Genomic DNA, 16,017 nt, shown 5'->3' with positions numbered 1-16,017 from the left:
GATATTCTAGGGAATTGTGTGCTTCTAATTTTAAAGCAACAGTTTGGACAGGACCCTTTTCTATTCTAACATGACAATGCCTCTGTGTATAAGGAAAGGTTCAAATAGAAATGATTGATTCAGTCAGTGTGGAAGAACTTGACTGGTCTGCAGAAAGCCAAGTCCTGAACACCTCTGGAGTGACTTTAAATGCAATCTTGAGCCAAAAACTCTTTACCAAACACCAATGACTTGTACATATGGGTACAGTCATTTTAGACACTTCCAAAACTGTTGCAACAGAGATTGAAATACAATTTTTAAATACATGAATTATGCTTCCATCTTTGTTGCCACAGTTTTGGAAGTGCCTTTTTCTGTTCTAAAGAAGGGGGTGTCCCAATACATTTGTCCATATAGTGTATGTACAAGTCATTGGTGTTTGGTAAAGAATTTTTGGCTCAAGATCTGCATTTAAAGTCACACCAGAGGTGTTCAGCTTGGATTAGGACTTGGCTTTCTGCAGACCAGTCAAGTTATTCCACACTGTCTAAATCATTCATTTCTTTTTTAACCTTTCCTTATACACAGAGGCATTGCCGTGTTAGAATAGAAAAGGGTCCTGTCCAAACTGTTGCTTTAAAATTAGAAACACAATTCCCTAGAATATCATTATATGCTTAAACATTAAGATTTGTACTCATGGAAATAACTAAAGTAGTCAAAGCTATTCATTAGAAGGGGGTTTCCCAATGCTTTTGGCAATATAGTGTAGCAGGTTCATTAAGTCAATTTATTATACATGGAAACATAATTAGCATTTTGTAATCAAATTTTCCATGCCCATAAAAAGTATTTCTGCAATGGAAAAAAAATGTCAGAAAGGGACAATTTTTAAATAAAGTTTAATAAACAGAAAACAAACCACAAATCAAAAAAAAGAGCAAACTCCATTTTACATACTGAATCGGTTAACCTAGTATACAACTCTTTTTCATTTAACGTCCATTGTTTTGTTTTTCATTTTGGACATCCTTCCAGTGTCCATCAGTTTGAATGTCCACAGACAGGTGTCGGGGCAACATCTTTTATTCAGATCTACTTCCTTGTCACTGCACTCAGCTGGTCCCTGATGCGACCCAAACCGTCTATCATGGTGTCCAGTGTCTCTTTACTCAGCTCCATTGTAACTGTGGACTCACTTGGACCGCCGCTAATGCAAGGAGTGTCCTGGAGCTACAGCAAACACATACACAGAGTTGTGAGAGTGCTTTTGAAGGATTATTAAAACATTACTTTAAATCTTGAATAAAAATATTTACATCAGTTGAAATGAGGTTTTAAACCAATATTTTATTCTTATAACACAAATATCTTTATACATATCTGATGAGCATAAATATAAATTACAGCACCGATTATGCCTGCAGCTTACTTTCATTTGCAACAGACAAGTTGGCACAGCCATACGACTCAAGGAGTCTGAAGCCGTTTTCATGTCCACTCGCCACTCCAAATCCACCAGCTTCGGCAGTGAAACTATAAAACACATATGTCATAAATTCACAGCAACAAAAGGGTTTCATTATGGATCACAAGCATAGAACACAATGTCATCAACCATCTTGAGATATAACACTCACTTTGACTGGACAAAGCTTCATTTCTCCATGTGACACTAAAAATATTCACACCACAAGCAGGTTATAAACTAGTCAGCAGCAGGGTAAATTACTCAAGTAGATTTCTGTAAGGATATGAGGGATATATCCACCTGTTTTCCAAAAGAATTTTGGTGATCAGATTCTTCAGGTTTGAGTGGAATGATTCTGGGAAAATTGACAGGATCTGTTCTGGAGAGGTTAAATTCTGGTACACAACATGATGCCAGAGCATGTGAAAAGCTGTCAGCAACTGTAGATGAATAAAAAATAAAGGAAATATTAACACCAATAACACTTAAATCATTTGTATGCTTTATAATGAACATTAATCGATTCAATCCCATCGGTAACATTTGTGACTAAAATTTACTTTTGAGTTAGGTCACATTTATGACCAGTAAACATTATGAATAAATAATAAATAACTAATTGATTCACATCACACACACAGAGACAGAGAGAGAGACAGTCACACTTACACACACACTTTGATTATCGGACACTTTTTCAACCAAAATACAACCGATTACAATTGTGAACATAAAACACACACATCTGATGTCTCGGAGCTGGAATATTTATAATCAAATAGATTAAATGGCACAAACCCACCTGCATCGCTTCACTACTAGACACAGAAAGAGCATTAGCAGTTTTTTCTACTATAGATTGACACTTGAAGGCTCCGGCTGGGTAACTCTCTGTGCAGATCTGCCGAACTGCATCTTTAGACGGAGCCTGGATGAATAGTAAATAGTGACAGAACACACTAAAGCTTAGTCTAGTTAACGGACACTGACACAGTGCATATGAATAAGTAAGTGATAATATATTCTACTGCATACCTTTAAAAGCAGCTGCAAAGCAGTGAACTGATCCTCTGTAAGAAAAGCCATGTTTCAGTCTGAAAGTCGTCGTCACGTGAATTCATGACAGTCTAGTGTCAAAATAAAAGACCCTACGCGGAAATGTCTAGTAATTAAAAAACGCTAATACTAATTTTGAACAAGATGTGGTTTAAGCACATTTCGTGATAGATTTCTGACAGGCTTTTAAGAAATCCTTTCATAGCTTTCTAATGTTCTCGAGGAGCACAAATACACCAAAGTCTCCTGACTGAAGAACTTTTAAAATGAAGTACTAGACTAGAGATATTGTGCAACTGGTCGTGACTGCATTAAAACTTTTACGATACCTTTAGCTTAGCTTTAGTTACCATGCACGGAACACTTGTATAGAGGTGGTTTTAGGAACTAGCAAATGCATCATAGGAATTAACCAAATACTAGTTGTATTAACATTTAGAAGCATAAACAATTTTAGAATAAACACTGAACCATTTTTAAATAAGTTAACCATTTAAAAAAATAAATAAAAACCCCTTCCAATTCTTCTCAATATATCCTATATATATATAGGAATGGAGCCACAGAAATATTTAATCATGACATCATGTCTACAACAAACCATTTGAAAAACACCACTTATAGATTCTTAATCCAAAAGAAACCACCAACTCAAGACAATAGTTTCTATAAACATTTATTTTGACTGGCTGCAGTGACAGCTCAAACAAGGACACCATACTGTTTAAGAACTTCAGTATATTTTGCGATCTTGCTCTCAACGTTCTTTTCTGCCTGCTTGGTCAGCTTGATCTGGACTTTCTTCTTTGTGTAGCGCATCTTGGCCTTCTCCTTTCTCTTCTCCTCCAGAGTGGCGGTGATGGCCTGGTACTTCCAGCCAACTTCATGGGCCAAACGTCCAAGCAGGGCGAACTACAATGAACGAGAGATCAGAAAAAGTTTGCTATGGGGCACATGGTTTTTAAATCAAAAACTAGAATTAAGATGCAGAAAACTTTGGTGTTTTAAGCATTCTGGACTTCAAAGTCACGGAAAAATGAATCTGATGCTTTTTGTCTCAGCTGGTAGTGCATGAAGTGGACTCATGGTCGTTAAACTCATACTTGCTGTGGAAAGACATCACTGACAAAAAGCAATTACATATATTGAAGACAATTCCACAAAAAAGACTCACTCTGCGTGTGGGCTTCAGACGCACAATCTTGAGAGCAGCTGGGACGACCATACGCTTTCTCTGTGGAACACAAATGCAGATGAGAAACCACAAGAAAAAGGCCAAATTCTAATTCAAGAAGCAAAGATGTCTCAGTTTTGAATAGTGTATGTTCTCAGTTGATAGTCAAACAAGGCAGACGATAAATCATCATCGACAGTATTTATATGTGAAATGAGAAACAGATTAAGAATAATCCACCTTGTCATAAGGAGGGGGGATGCCATCAAACACCTTCAGCCTGTCCAGAGCAGCCTGACCCCTCTTGGTTTTATGTGGAAGCATACCTGTTCAAAAAGAGTCAACATTCAATCAGCTTCCTATCTGTTGAAAGGGTGAAACTGATCACATGATTAGTGACATTCAAACTCAGTAGTCAGATCCGTAGTTTGGTATCATCAAACTGGGCTCAGATTCGGGATAATGTGCTCATCATTGTTTGAAGTGTAGCCACTGCAGAACAGAAAAAAAAAAAAAAAACACCTCACCTCTTACTGTCCTCCAGAAGATTCTGCTGGGGGCTCTAAAGTGATAAGGTCCACGGGAAGGGTTGGTGTTCATCCTCTTGCGGAGGAAAGCCAAGTACTTCACTGCACAAACAAAACATCCAGTTTACCACCAATTTTCAATGGTTTCACGTTCATAAAGTCAGTGCACTGAAAACACAACATACTTATAGGTGGTCAACAAACTTACGTTTGTTGCGGTAGAAGTTTCCAGAGATGTTGATACCCTCACACCTCACCACCACAATTTTGTGGCCTGTAAAGAGAGCATGATTTTTATTACACAAAAAAAAAACAACTTCGTCACAATCCAGTTCTTAAAACGACATTCCATTTATTGTTAACAAAGGTTCAGAACAATGAGGGTGTGCAAACTGTTCTTAATTATGCAAAATGGCTTTTTAAATAGAAAGAAATACTAAACTACTATTAACATCTTAAAAAGCATACTCACCCAGCAGTACTTGCTTGGCCACAATAGCGGCAAGACGACCGAGTAGATGGCCTCTGCCATCAATGATCAGAACCTGTGAAGAAGTGAAACCAGATTTATCTTAGTACGGGGTAGATTCATAAATCTATATGCTTTCATCAAAACGTTGCTTTTTGTCTCAGATGGTAGTGCACGTAAAGTATTCTCATGGTCGTTAAACTCGAATACTGAACTGTGGTTGCGAGCTCATCACCGACAAGAAGCACATCCGACATTGGCCATGTGTTGTCCATCAAATTAACACGCCACCAACAATATTTCTATACGTTTCGTGGTTAATTTGGACTACACAGAAAGACGTGAGTTGTGCAATAGACAACGGTGCAATAATTCAGCCCACTGCAGTAAAACACGCACGTCTATTAATTTCGGCCTAAACGATTTCATGAATCCCTATTACTCGATTACATGTTCTTAGGACATAAGCAGTTTATTTTTATAGTACCTGAGCATGGACAGCAACTCTAGTCCGGTTTTTACAGAACCACGAGCGTTACGATCACTACAGGCCTGTGACTTCCAGCAAGACAGCATGCGCAAGTAGACACGCATTTCTCTCCCAAAAATAGTAGCTCTACCGAGTACAACGGAATAACACTATAACGCAAATTGCGTCAGGTAACGTTACCTACACGTTAACCCTCAAATAATACATTCCTCGCTAAATAAAAGCGAGATATTTGAATGTAAATCGTGCCGCACGAACGCACCTTATTGAACCGGTCCGCCATGATGTGGGAAAAGAAAGACACGCGGGGCCGCCCGATGTAAAAGACAGGGGCGTGGGCGGGGCTTTACACATCATCGGAAATGACGTACCACACTCGCTGTTCTTCAGAGGACGTTTGTAATCTGATTATTTATTTCTACTGCCATCAACTGGAGGGCTAATGTGCTACAAGGGCTCTACAAACGACGGGAAGAAAATTCAAGGCCTAATAATACTGCATGTTTGGAATGTTCCTATAATTTAACACACCTGACTAAGCCTAACTGGCTCATTAGCATAAATACCTGACATGGGTGTGTCAGATAATACAAATATCTTAAACAGGAACCACCAAACTCAGTCTTGGAGGGCTGATGTCCTGCAGAGTTTAGCTCTAACCCTATTCAAAACATCTAAAACAGTTAATCAAGGTCATGATCTAGGTATACTTGAAACTTCCAGGCAGATATGTTAAGGCAAGTTGAAGCTAAATTCTGCAGGACAGGACCGAGTTTGGTGATCCCTGATCTAAAATGTATGTTGCAGGAGATTTCCAGGAATAGGATTTGAACATTATTTCATTTGGTACAGCTTGCACTAAATACTGTAACTGTTAGTAGCTTATAATTTACAGATGATTATTGGCACTCAAATGAATTGTTGGCTTTGCCCACCAAACATAATAATACCAAGACACAATTTCATATGCGAGACACCATTTCATGTTTATTGTCAAGAGGAGAAAGTGTACTGATTTAATACATATATTATTTCAGTGTTCCAGCCGTATCTGTATTATAACATGCTTACATAAGTGAGAGCAGAGATCACAAATGCTTAATAAAAATAAAGCATCTACAATTATTCAATCACATCTGAAACATGTGTGGGACATTATCTATGAAATGTAATGTCTAGATTCGCCAGTTTCAGTCATCATGTTTAAGTTTTCTGATTTTGCCCTCATGGCGACCGATTTCCTGTTGTAATCTCTCAATTTCCTTTTTGTGGTGGTCAATTTCTTCCTGGTGGTGTCGTCTTAGAGCAGCCAGCTGTTCTTGCTCTTTTCTCCTGTGAAGGTGATAAGAGGGGGGAAATAAGACATGCAATAACCTTTTAAGTGGCTTCAAACTGTTAAATAACTCCATATAAAACCTTCTAAAGCAAAACAATGTATACAGCACTGTGTGAGCTTTATAACTGCACATAGCCGAATCAAATATTGAGAGAGGGCTGATTTTGCTAATAGCCATATAAGCAGTAGAGATCTAGTCTGAGCGATGAAATTCACGAATAGGATCAAGCAAAACCACTCACTTGAAATACATCTCCTCCTCGGCTGCCTGTTTCTTGCCAAACGCACCTCCTGCCTCCCTCACCGCACCTCCACCGCCACCTCCTTTCCCAGCACCTTTACCCAGTTCTCCTAGCTTTATCAGAGGGAGAGACAGGCACAGATTGCACAAGAGAAAATTGTTTATTACTCTACCTGGAAATAGTAACTGCTCCATGGATTGACATGCACAAATTAAGCAATTCATTGAGCCATGTGAGTGTGTGTGTATATATGTATAAAGTATGTGTGCAGAGAGTTTGCAGTTGAAAGCTCAAAGAATGGAGAATTATCCTGAATGTAAACAAAGGGGTCATAACACAAGGGCATACTTAAATTGCTCCAGTTGTTATTGCATAAAAACGGTTGATACTTGTAATCAAAGCTGTACGTTAAAACAACATATAACGCATTTAATAAACAAACACGTGTGACGAAATACATGGTAACAGACTGACATTGTGTGCTACAGGTAAAATAATTTTATTTTTTCTTTAGTAGGCTAAAGACAAACATATTTTTCATACGCATCTACCTGGTCGGACGACATCCTGAACTGTGTGGCCAAAAAAGTCCTTATATTACGGTTTAGAAACCTAGCCATTCTCTCTTCAGGCGATCATGCATGCAGTGGCATGCGCGTGCACTCCTGTTTAGTGACTCAAAACAGGAACGTACCATTATTATAGCAAAATAGGTGAACGCTGAGTAAACTCACTCACATACACTGTTGTTCTAGGGTAATTTATAAAGTTACTTAGAACAGTTACTTACTCAGTTTAAAAAATATATATTGTACAAAACAAGCCAATACGATCATTTTACAGGCACTCACAATGGTATAGTCCATAACCGCTGTGTGCACGCTGACATGCGCTGACAGACCGCAACAAAATATCACATTGGTCTATATTATATGTAACTTCACAACCACGTACAGTTGCAATCAAAACATTTCAGCCCCTTTGATCTGCAAGACATTCTGATGCAGTGAAAAAAAAAATATATATCCAAGCCATTTTTATCCAAGGCAAACATTAGCTATAGCCTACATTTTGTATAGAATTTTTTATTCTTGATAACCTACAATAAACCGTGCTTCCCACCAAATATTTTAATGAGATTTAAATCTGAAGACTGAACCGCCACTCAAAAACATTCAACGACCGATTGACATTATCACTTTTAATATGCAACTATACTGTTATAGATGCAATAAAAAATTTTTTTTAAAATGGATAATTAGAAAAGCTAAGATTTGTAAAAATAGTCTCAGGGTATTAATGTTGCATAGATGTATCTATCTATGCAGATTAATGAAGAGCAAATATACCACTGTTCAAAAACAAAATTATGTAAAATTAATTTTTTGCCATGTAAATGTACAAATGTTTTTCTCTTTGATCATTTTGTACCCATAAAAGATGTGAATAGAGCAATTAAAGAGCTTGCAGATAAAAAGAAAAGAAAAGAAACATTAAATGGAAACAAACAAGCTTAAAGCAAAGCTGTCGTGATCTGTTTTATTCATAGTGACGCAAAAGTTCATCTTTCCAGTCCAAACATTCCAGATGTCACAAGACATATTCCTTGTGGAGTAAGTTTGAACATACAGCCATATAACTCTCTCTAAGGATCTGTTATTGTTTAGGGCTTATTTTCAACAGGTGGGCATTCTACAGACTCTTCAAGCCACTGCTACTCCGCATTTATCCATTTACATGTCAATCACACAAAGTCTTCAGAGTTCAACATTTTGACAAGATTGCATGCCGAATTTAACATTCTTAATGTGAAAACTCACAGAATCCTCATAAATGCAGTTTCCACCAGCAGAACTCTGTTACTATTAAGGGCGTCAATTCTCTGAGGAAATGGGGGAAATGTGACAGCATAATTTTTCTACATATATTCTCATAGCAACATCTTGCACACACTGGCACAAAGAAAAAATGAACTAAATAAAACAACAATTCTAACCTCATTAAATATTTTGAAAGTCAACCTGGCCCTTGTATGTTGCTCATATTTCACAAAAATTAATATATATATATACACAAAGGTTCAAACACCTTTAATTGGTAAAACAAAGAACAAAATTATTTCAAAAGGTTGAAAGAACTAAAATTAGAATAGACATTTTAATTGGCCTAACTGAGCCATACGAGTTCAGAACAGCAGTCTCATTGGGTAGTCCATAACATCTGTCATCTGATCCATTTAATTTCTTCTGACAAACAGTCCTCATTTCAGTTTCAACAAACAGACATTATTTAAAGTACACCAGCTGGCACTCAGTATTAAATCTCTTGGTAATAATCTCCTGGTTTCATACACTGCTAAGGGCCCCTCTGAGATGTTTTAACCTCCTCTCTCACGGTTCAAGTGGATGACACTAAATTAAAGTCAAAATGCATGGATCTAAAGAGCCGGAGGGGGTAATTCACAGTTAAAATGTATATACGAATTAAAACAATCAAAACCATATCAAGAACAATTGCAAAAGGCATACTGAAAGCACAGATTAACATCTTGTATACCGAGTTGTCTGAAGCCATCTGAAAACAATTTAGACTTCTTTACAGGGCGATAACAAACAAATGGCAAAACCCAAATACTTAAGAAGAGGAATGGAAATAAAAGAGAGGGAAGAAGAGAGAAATAGGCATCAATATCAGAGGGCCAATAGAGGCCGGCGGAGACCCTTTCTCGGGGGAGCGAGTGGTGAACGTGGCGCCCCCTTGCAAAGCTGTCAGTCTTGCTTGGGTCCAGTGAGGGCTCTGAGCCGCTCTAGCAGGGGAGGATGGGAATAATGCCACATAGAGAAGAGCCAATCTGCTACAGGGAAGCCTAGGTTGTCCTTATTGAGCTTGATGAGAGCAGAGTACAGCTCAGACGATCGGCCCATACTGCGCGCGAATGCATCTGCCTGAAACTCAAACCTTCGGCTCAACACCGTCAAACAGAATGACAGCAACTGACGTGGGGAAAAAGAAGGTGAATTGGATCAGATACATACCCAGAAAATGGTTGTATTTAGATTTCTTTACATGTACTGCCATATCAGCTTCACAGGCTATTACATGGTAGATACAGATTGAACAAACAATAAAATAAATACAAATATTTTATCAAATTAATCTTGGAGAAAGACTACATTTTATATATCCAACTTTATAAATGTTTCTTTAAATGTACTTGTAAATACTGTATAAGTTTTTTAGAATAGAATCTAGAATCAATCTAGTATATCTATACGACACCTTATATACACAACTTGATTACCCTAAACACTGACCGTGTCTTTTGCAAATGTCATGCATGTAATTCTAAGCAAAAATATTCACATAGAAGGTAGAGTGTGCATAGTTAGCAAACAAATCCTCATGTATTTTTCAGAGAGAAAGGAGAGAAAAGCACAAGGTACCTCATTGTAAGGTGAGAAGATAAACTGAAAGATGATCATCAGCCCCATAAGAGTTGGTTGGGTGTCATGAAAACCAAATGCCATGAAGAGCTCTTTTCGACCAATCAGGACAGCAAAAAGGAAGAAACACAGGAAGGAGTTCATCTGTAAAGCAACAGGGAGCCGTTAGCATCCTCAAATTATGGTCCTTGGTTCATGCGCCCTTAAAATTCTGTGCTTTTGCAGCTACTGTTCAATCTAATCAGATTCTACCGGAACAACTGGACAAAACAACGTTGCAGGAATGTGCAGTGACAAAAACAACTGATATAGCAGCTGTGAGAAATACACAAGACAAGAATGTGTTTCCTTTGTTAAGACTGTGATAATCTGGTGGTTGACAGCTGTTAGTTAGAAAGGAAAAATCTGAACATGTTTCAGGAATCTATAACACTGGAGTTTAAGCTGTAAAGCACAGCCGCACAGACAGCAACTCACCTGGCTGATGACAATGTTCTTGACTGTATGGCCTAGTTTCCAATGTCCCAGTTCATGTCCAAGAACTGCCAGAACCTCAGGGTTACTGCAGCCCTGTTTCTTGTTCTGAATACAGACAAAAATGTGAAACAAACAAACAAACAAAAAAAAGCATTTCACCTAATTTGTTAGTGATCTGGCTCTGACCTTTGGTTTGGACTTGCTCTCAATGCCTGCTGCTTCGTTCTCCTCTCCTGTTCCTGGCTCTTTCTCGCCAGACTTATTTAAAGGGGAGTAATCCTCCAAAAGAGTGTCGAATAGCACAATGCGCTTGTTTTTGAAGAAACCATAGAAGTACGCATTACTGTGGGAAGATCTCTTTGAACCTAGAAAAGAGAGCGCAGATATATTAAGAGAAGGGCGATTATATTCACATACATTTATAGTTCTATAGAAAGTAATAAAAATGAAGAGAGGAGAATGGTTTGCTGTACCTTCCACTACATAGACCTTGGTGAGGGGGAAGTAGATGGACTTTGCCATGCTCTCAATCTCACTCTTCAGCTCTCCATCTGGCAGCGGAGTGAATTTATCAAACAGAGGGGCGATGTAGTCTGCGTAGATAGTCACCAGAATCTGTAGAGCAAAATGGGCGGGACAGTTCAACTCACTTTTTCTTTTTCTCACAGATAACACATTCAGCAAGCGCCAGGGAAACTGACCAGAGAGACGATGAGTGTGAAGAGCCAGGCATAGATGAAGAAGTAATCACCACCAATCTTGATGATATAGAGGAGCAATGATGTCACTGGCAACAAAATACACTGAGTCACAGCAAACTTCTTGAGAGCGTCTTTCAGGAAGAAACCCAGTGTCTATGAAGAAGGGACAATAGAGACATTTCAGCACATCTTGCCATTAGTTTTATTCCCGCTACGACAGAAAATAGATACTAGCAAGACTTTATCTACCTGCTGGTTGAATCCATGCTTCTCCTCAATAACAAAAGTGTTGTAGAGGCTCCAGGGAAGGCCAGTGAAAGCACTGAAGAGAGTCGCCAACATCAGGAACACCAAAGACTGGGAGATCTGAAGGAAAGAAAACCATTTTAAATAATGCAGTAACTTTTGAATATGTTCAGAATAGCATACTAGTATAATACTCCTAATACTCTTTTTTTGACTAATAATTTGATTGGACTGCCAAAAGCAAGACATTTACGCATATAAACCTTAAAAATGAAAACAACCCTTTTGTTTTCAAGATGTTAACAGGACACCACTCACAAGCTACATGACGAGGTCATGTGATAATAGGATAATACCTACTGCTTCACAGTGTATACTGCACAATATTCAGCATGTAGTAAGCTCAGCTGGTGTTTCATTCCAAACATACATAACATGACTTTTACCTAGATTTTTGCAGTCTGGAGAAATCAATGCTATTTGCTGAAAATCAGAGCAAGTCGGCAGATTTTGGCTAGACAGAAAACTGCGTATTGTATGATGGGCACAGACTTTTTTTAGCTCCAAATTATGATTCCATCCAGTTGGAAAGTATCAAACATGTTTGATATTTTGAGCCAGTTTAAGGACACATGTTTTCATTTGCTGTGCATCTGTTAGCAACAAGTCACATGTTTCTGCGTGAGTCTGTTGTGTTTGGAATGACTTGAAAGTCTGGTAGTGTGTGATGCCTAGATTTTTCTGTCACCATTTGCAAAGTCGACAAGCGTAACATGCATAATTTTTTTTTAAATTGTTCAAAGGTGGTGTAGTGTATTCCAGACTTCAGTTTCACAGGAGTCTAATTCAGCTGAAGTTACATAAACATGAGTAAAAGCATATTGACATTGGAGAACAAAAGGGATTACCTGTTAGAACTAGGACATTAAAGAGGAAAAATTTTGCTGGCCAAAATTCACACATAATGAGAACAAATTCTAGAAATATTATCTAAAACACACACACACACACACACAAAAAACAAAAGGTTTCCAGAGAATATACCTACCTCGTACTCTGGACCAAAACCAGAACGAGCTGTGAGAATCCCTGACACTTTCCAGAGGAAGGGGATTCCTCCCAGGAGCAAAATCAGCTACAAAACAGAAGTAATTAAACATGCTTAGAGAGGAAGAAACATATGCAAGTGGAAAAGAATCTTGAATGAAGTCCATTAAAAAAGGAACAAGGAACAAAGATTACAGTCCATGATTAATTAGAATGAAACCATAAGGTGCATGTTTTTTTTTTTTGTCTTCTCCCAAAGGACTTGTGAGAAACTTGCAACTGAAACCTACAAATGTAAAGTTATCTGAACATAAAATGAATACTAGCTAATATGAAAAAGACTCTGCATCACACTTGGAGAAAAAAAAACAACCACCACTTACAAGGCCGTTTTAATTTAAAACTTTGAAATTGACATGAAGCTCACCGTGCCCTCTGCCTCCGAGTAGAGTCCAGACCAGAAGCCAAAGTTGCTCTTGTCCAACTGATAGAGGCGAGACTTTTCAAAGGTCTCTGAATCCATTATCTTGCCCAGCTCAGTGGGCACATGCATTGTTGTCCTGTAGATCTTCCTCTGTGAAAGGTAAAATGTCTTTGTTTATACAAGGTCTAGAGTAGTTCAGTACATTACTTTTGCATTTGCACAAAGCTCTAATATGAGATGGGTTTTGGAATACGAATTTGGATTTTTCACAAAGTCTACAAACTAGAATAGAAAATCATAAATGCATACAGTGTCTGCCTTTAAATGCTTTCCGCAAACACAACCAAGATGAACAATAACCATATGCTCACCTGTCTATATGCGAGGTAGGCCTCCCAAATATACACCGTCCATGAGAAGACCAGGACAGCGTAAAAGATTTTGTCTTCAACTGGTAATGCAAGAATTTCCAGCAACATTATTACGGCTTGGCAGTTATTTGTTGGCACCGTTAATTAGCTCCGGGATATACAGTGATTCGTCTGTCTGATAATCATTCAAGGCAACAGATAATCTTCGAACCTATTCCAACCCAATACGAGACTTGAACCTTACGAGAATGTGTATATGTTAAGTCCATATATTGAAAAACTACAAGCAGGAATGCACAAATAATGATAACTCATGCTCTAGCACTTCCCTTCCCATTCATGGGAAATAAGGTGTAACCATAAACTGTGTTCGACCGGACACAACAGCAGAACGAAACGAGTTCCTGAATTCCCCCTCCCCCCTAAATGCACGGTTCAGAGATTTAAAATTCACTATTTGTGAGGTAAATAATTCACCTATTCTACTACAGTAATTGATAGTCATGGCTAAATAATAAATACACACAAAATATTAAGAGTAACCATGGACCACAAAACCAGTCATAAGTGTCAATTTTTCGAAATTGAGATTTATACATCATCTGAGTAAATAAGCTTTCCATTGATGTATGGTTTGTTAGGATCGGACAATATTTGGCCGAGATACAACTATTTGAAAATCTGGAATCTGAGGGTGCAACAAAAAGAAAAATCTAAATATTGAGAAAATAGCCTTTGAAGTTGTCTAAAATAAGTTTTGTGGTCTAGGGTCAAAATTACATTTATCAGACACTTGTGAAATATAAAAGCATGAGTGTTTCTTTATCTTTGGGCATCTTCATGCACCCAGGGTTTTATACAGTACTAAATCAAACAAACGTTTTTTTAGTTTTTGAAGCGTTAAAATGAGACGTGATAGTTGAAGAAAAACAAAAAAAGATATATCACCTTAACAGAATATTTTATTGTGCTTTATTAAAAATTTAAGCACAATACTTTTATGCAAGTGTATGAGTTATAACCCTTCATGCACGAAAGCTAAATAAAAATATTTCCCAACTATATTTTCCAGTTTTTGCAGTGTGCTGCAAACGTCAAAGCTTAATAAAAATTTCCCTCTCTTGGGTTTTCTGCCACATACTCGACAAAAACGTTAAACGTTATATTGTCGTTTCTTTGTTAGACAAAAACAGACAAAACAATGAAGAACACAATTTTGGGAGCAGCGAGTCTGTGGCCGTGATTACTATCCAGGCAGTGACCCTGGTCTGTCTCCATAGATACTACAAAACACTCTGGATAAAATCGAGCAATGGACGAGGATCAGTCTTCTGAGGAGGTAACTGACACAAAAATTATAATAGTAACTTCTAGTTGTGATTCCTAATTCTAAATGCATGCAGTAGATATACTCAATTTTCCTCAGACATACTGCAAAGCTGCGACATTAATTATTTTCATTCACAGACTACATTTGTTGTGGACGAGATTACCACAGTTATCAAAGAAGTAAGAATCTACTACATCACCTCACTGTGTAGACATGGAGTCAATCTTCGACAATCAATTCAATTACTTTGATTGTAGGAGTAAATACTTATGTAAATGATCAATATTTTACTTTGCAATAATCACTAGTGCATTATGGGGTCTTTTGACAACAGGCTGTTGAAAGCACCATTGGAAACAGCTCTTACCAGCACAGTAAAATCAACCAGTGGATGTCAAGCATTGTAGAGTCAAGTCTAAGCCAGCTAACTAAATTAGGAAAGCCTTTCAAGTACATAGGTATGGTTACAGGCTGTTAAAACTACAGTAATTTTAATGCAAAGGTACAGTGTCTGTAATTTTCCCCAAATTCACTCTTATGTTTGTTCACCCAGTGACATCCATCATACTCCAAAAAAACGGGGCAGGTTTGCACACTGCCAGCTCGTGTTTCTGGGACAACAGTACAGATGGTAAGACATATTGTAAGACTGGGCAAGTATTTCAGATTTCATTTTCTTACTTTCAAGCAAAATGGCCCAAATCCAAGCTTAGTTGAGAAATTGCTTTTAATGACACTGACTTTTGTTTTTCTACAGGGAGTTGCACAGTACGATGGGAGAATAAAACCATATACTGCATAGTTAGTGTTTTCGGGCTTTCCATTTGAGGATGAATATCAACATGTAGGCCTGTCTCCCATTTTTGTAAGCCTCATAAACAAGCAACGATGTCCCCGTTTAATTTGAATAAAACTTGAATAAATTTATTTGCAATTCTAATTCTGCATGTGTGTTTTCTTAGTGTATATAAAACAAACTAAATGTAACATGGATCTTGTCGAGTCGTTTACAGTGATTGGTCTGATGTGTATACAACATTCTGTCACAGTCGCCTCTGGCTTGCTCAGATGGGGACACTTAATTTCTACCGAATATCGTCAATTTGATCTCACAGACACCATTTAAACTAAACTGAGCTAAACAATGACATCTCTGAATTCAATAATGAAATGCCATTAACTGAAAATTGAGTGTTTAATCTTATCATTACACATTACTGACACTCTATCC

The 16,017-nt window shown here is 37.8% G+C and overlaps 5 protein-coding genes and 3 non-coding genes across 10 annotated transcripts; 1 reads left to right on the top strand and 7 right to left on the bottom strand.

The window, feature by feature from the left end:
- Positions 1 to 867: 867 nt before the first annotated feature.
- On the bottom strand, positions 868 to 2,643 carry commd9 (COMM domain containing 9). Its single transcript, XM_058750393.1, has 6 exons — positions 2,489 to 2,643; positions 2,256 to 2,381; positions 1,754 to 1,893; positions 1,623 to 1,657; positions 1,415 to 1,518; positions 868 to 1,215 (listed from the first exon to the last, which is right to left on the bottom strand). Exons 1-6 carry the CDS (start codon positions 2,537 to 2,539, stop codon positions 1,078 to 1,080), a joined length of 594 nt encoding a protein of 197 aa, XP_058606376.1. The 5' UTR covers positions 2,540 to 2,643; the 3' UTR covers positions 868 to 1,077.
- A 526-nt stretch (positions 2,644 to 3,169) lies between these two features.
- Positions 3,170 to 5,543, bottom strand: rpl13a (ribosomal protein L13a). The gene is made up of 7 exons (XM_058750392.1): positions 5,432 to 5,543; positions 4,683 to 4,755; positions 4,419 to 4,484; positions 4,211 to 4,312; positions 3,924 to 4,009; positions 3,684 to 3,743; positions 3,170 to 3,421 (listed from the first exon to the last, which is right to left on the bottom strand). The coding sequence occupies exons 1-7, from the start codon at positions 5,450 to 5,452 to the stop codon at positions 3,212 to 3,214; spliced, it is 618 nt and encodes a 205-aa protein (XP_058606375.1). The 5' UTR covers positions 5,453 to 5,543; the 3' UTR covers positions 3,170 to 3,211.
- Positions 3,561 to 3,639, bottom strand: LOC131523814 (small nucleolar RNA Z195/SNORD33/SNORD32 family). The gene has a single exon (XR_009266863.1). It is a non-coding gene; the product is annotated as a small nucleolar RNA Z195/SNORD33/SNORD32 family (small nucleolar RNA).
- LOC131523815 (small nucleolar RNA SNORD50) lies at positions 4,089 to 4,163 on the bottom strand. Its single transcript, XR_009266864.1, has one exon. It is a non-coding gene; the product is annotated as a small nucleolar RNA SNORD50 (small nucleolar RNA).
- Positions 4,834 to 4,921, bottom strand: LOC131523813 (small nucleolar RNA Z195/SNORD33/SNORD32 family). Its single transcript, XR_009266862.1, has one exon. It is a non-coding gene; the product is annotated as a small nucleolar RNA Z195/SNORD33/SNORD32 family (small nucleolar RNA).
- A 586-nt stretch (positions 5,544 to 6,129) lies between the features above and the next one.
- On the bottom strand, positions 6,130 to 7,447 carry atp5if1b (ATP synthase inhibitory factor subunit 1b). The gene is made up of 3 exons (XM_058748661.1): positions 7,299 to 7,447; positions 6,748 to 6,860; positions 6,130 to 6,501 (listed from the first exon to the last, which is right to left on the bottom strand). Exons 1-3 carry the CDS (start codon positions 7,365 to 7,367, stop codon positions 6,360 to 6,362), a joined length of 324 nt encoding a protein of 107 aa, XP_058604644.1. The 5' UTR covers positions 7,368 to 7,447; the 3' UTR covers positions 6,130 to 6,359.
- Positions 7,448 to 8,272: 825 nt separating this feature from the next.
- zmpste24 (zinc metallopeptidase, STE24 homolog) lies at positions 8,273 to 13,819 on the bottom strand. Its single transcript, XM_058748657.1, has 10 exons — positions 13,457 to 13,819; positions 13,089 to 13,235; positions 12,663 to 12,749; positions 11,618 to 11,734; positions 11,369 to 11,521; positions 11,141 to 11,282; positions 10,854 to 11,032; positions 10,668 to 10,772; positions 10,191 to 10,334; positions 8,273 to 9,740 (listed from the first exon to the last, which is right to left on the bottom strand). The coding sequence occupies exons 1-10, from the start codon at positions 13,562 to 13,564 to the stop codon at positions 9,516 to 9,518; spliced, it is 1,407 nt and encodes a 468-aa protein (XP_058604640.1). The 5' UTR covers positions 13,565 to 13,819; the 3' UTR covers positions 8,273 to 9,515.
- On the top strand, positions 13,109 to 15,987 carry LOC131522848 (dynein light chain Tctex-type 1-like). Of its 3 annotated transcripts, XM_058748660.1 has the most exons (6): positions 13,842 to 13,920; positions 14,640 to 14,795; positions 14,924 to 14,965; positions 15,121 to 15,244; positions 15,340 to 15,417; positions 15,544 to 15,987. In XM_058748660.1, the coding sequence occupies exons 2-6, from the start codon at positions 14,769 to 14,771 to the stop codon at positions 15,612 to 15,614; spliced, it is 342 nt and encodes a 113-aa protein (XP_058604643.1). In that variant the 5' UTR covers positions 13,842 to 13,920; positions 14,640 to 14,768; the 3' UTR covers positions 15,615 to 15,987. The 3 variants fall into 3 exon arrangements, with proteins under 3 accessions (XP_058604642.1, XP_058604643.1, XP_058604641.1); XM_058748659.1 differs by lacking the exon at positions 13,842 to 13,920 and adding an exon at positions 13,109 to 13,244 and having other exon boundaries at positions 15,340 to 15,987; XM_058748658.1 differs by having other exon boundaries at positions 15,340 to 15,987.
- Positions 15,988 to 16,017: the final 30 nt, after the last annotated feature.

The sequence above is a fragment of the Onychostoma macrolepis genome, chromosome 17, assembly GCF_012432095.1.
Source record: "Onychostoma macrolepis isolate SWU-2019 chromosome 17, ASM1243209v1, whole genome shotgun sequence".
NCBI classification, from domain to species: Eukaryota; Metazoa; Chordata; class Actinopteri; order Cypriniformes; family Cyprinidae; genus Onychostoma; species Onychostoma macrolepis.
This window is presented reverse-complemented; position numbering and strand designations above follow the sequence as displayed.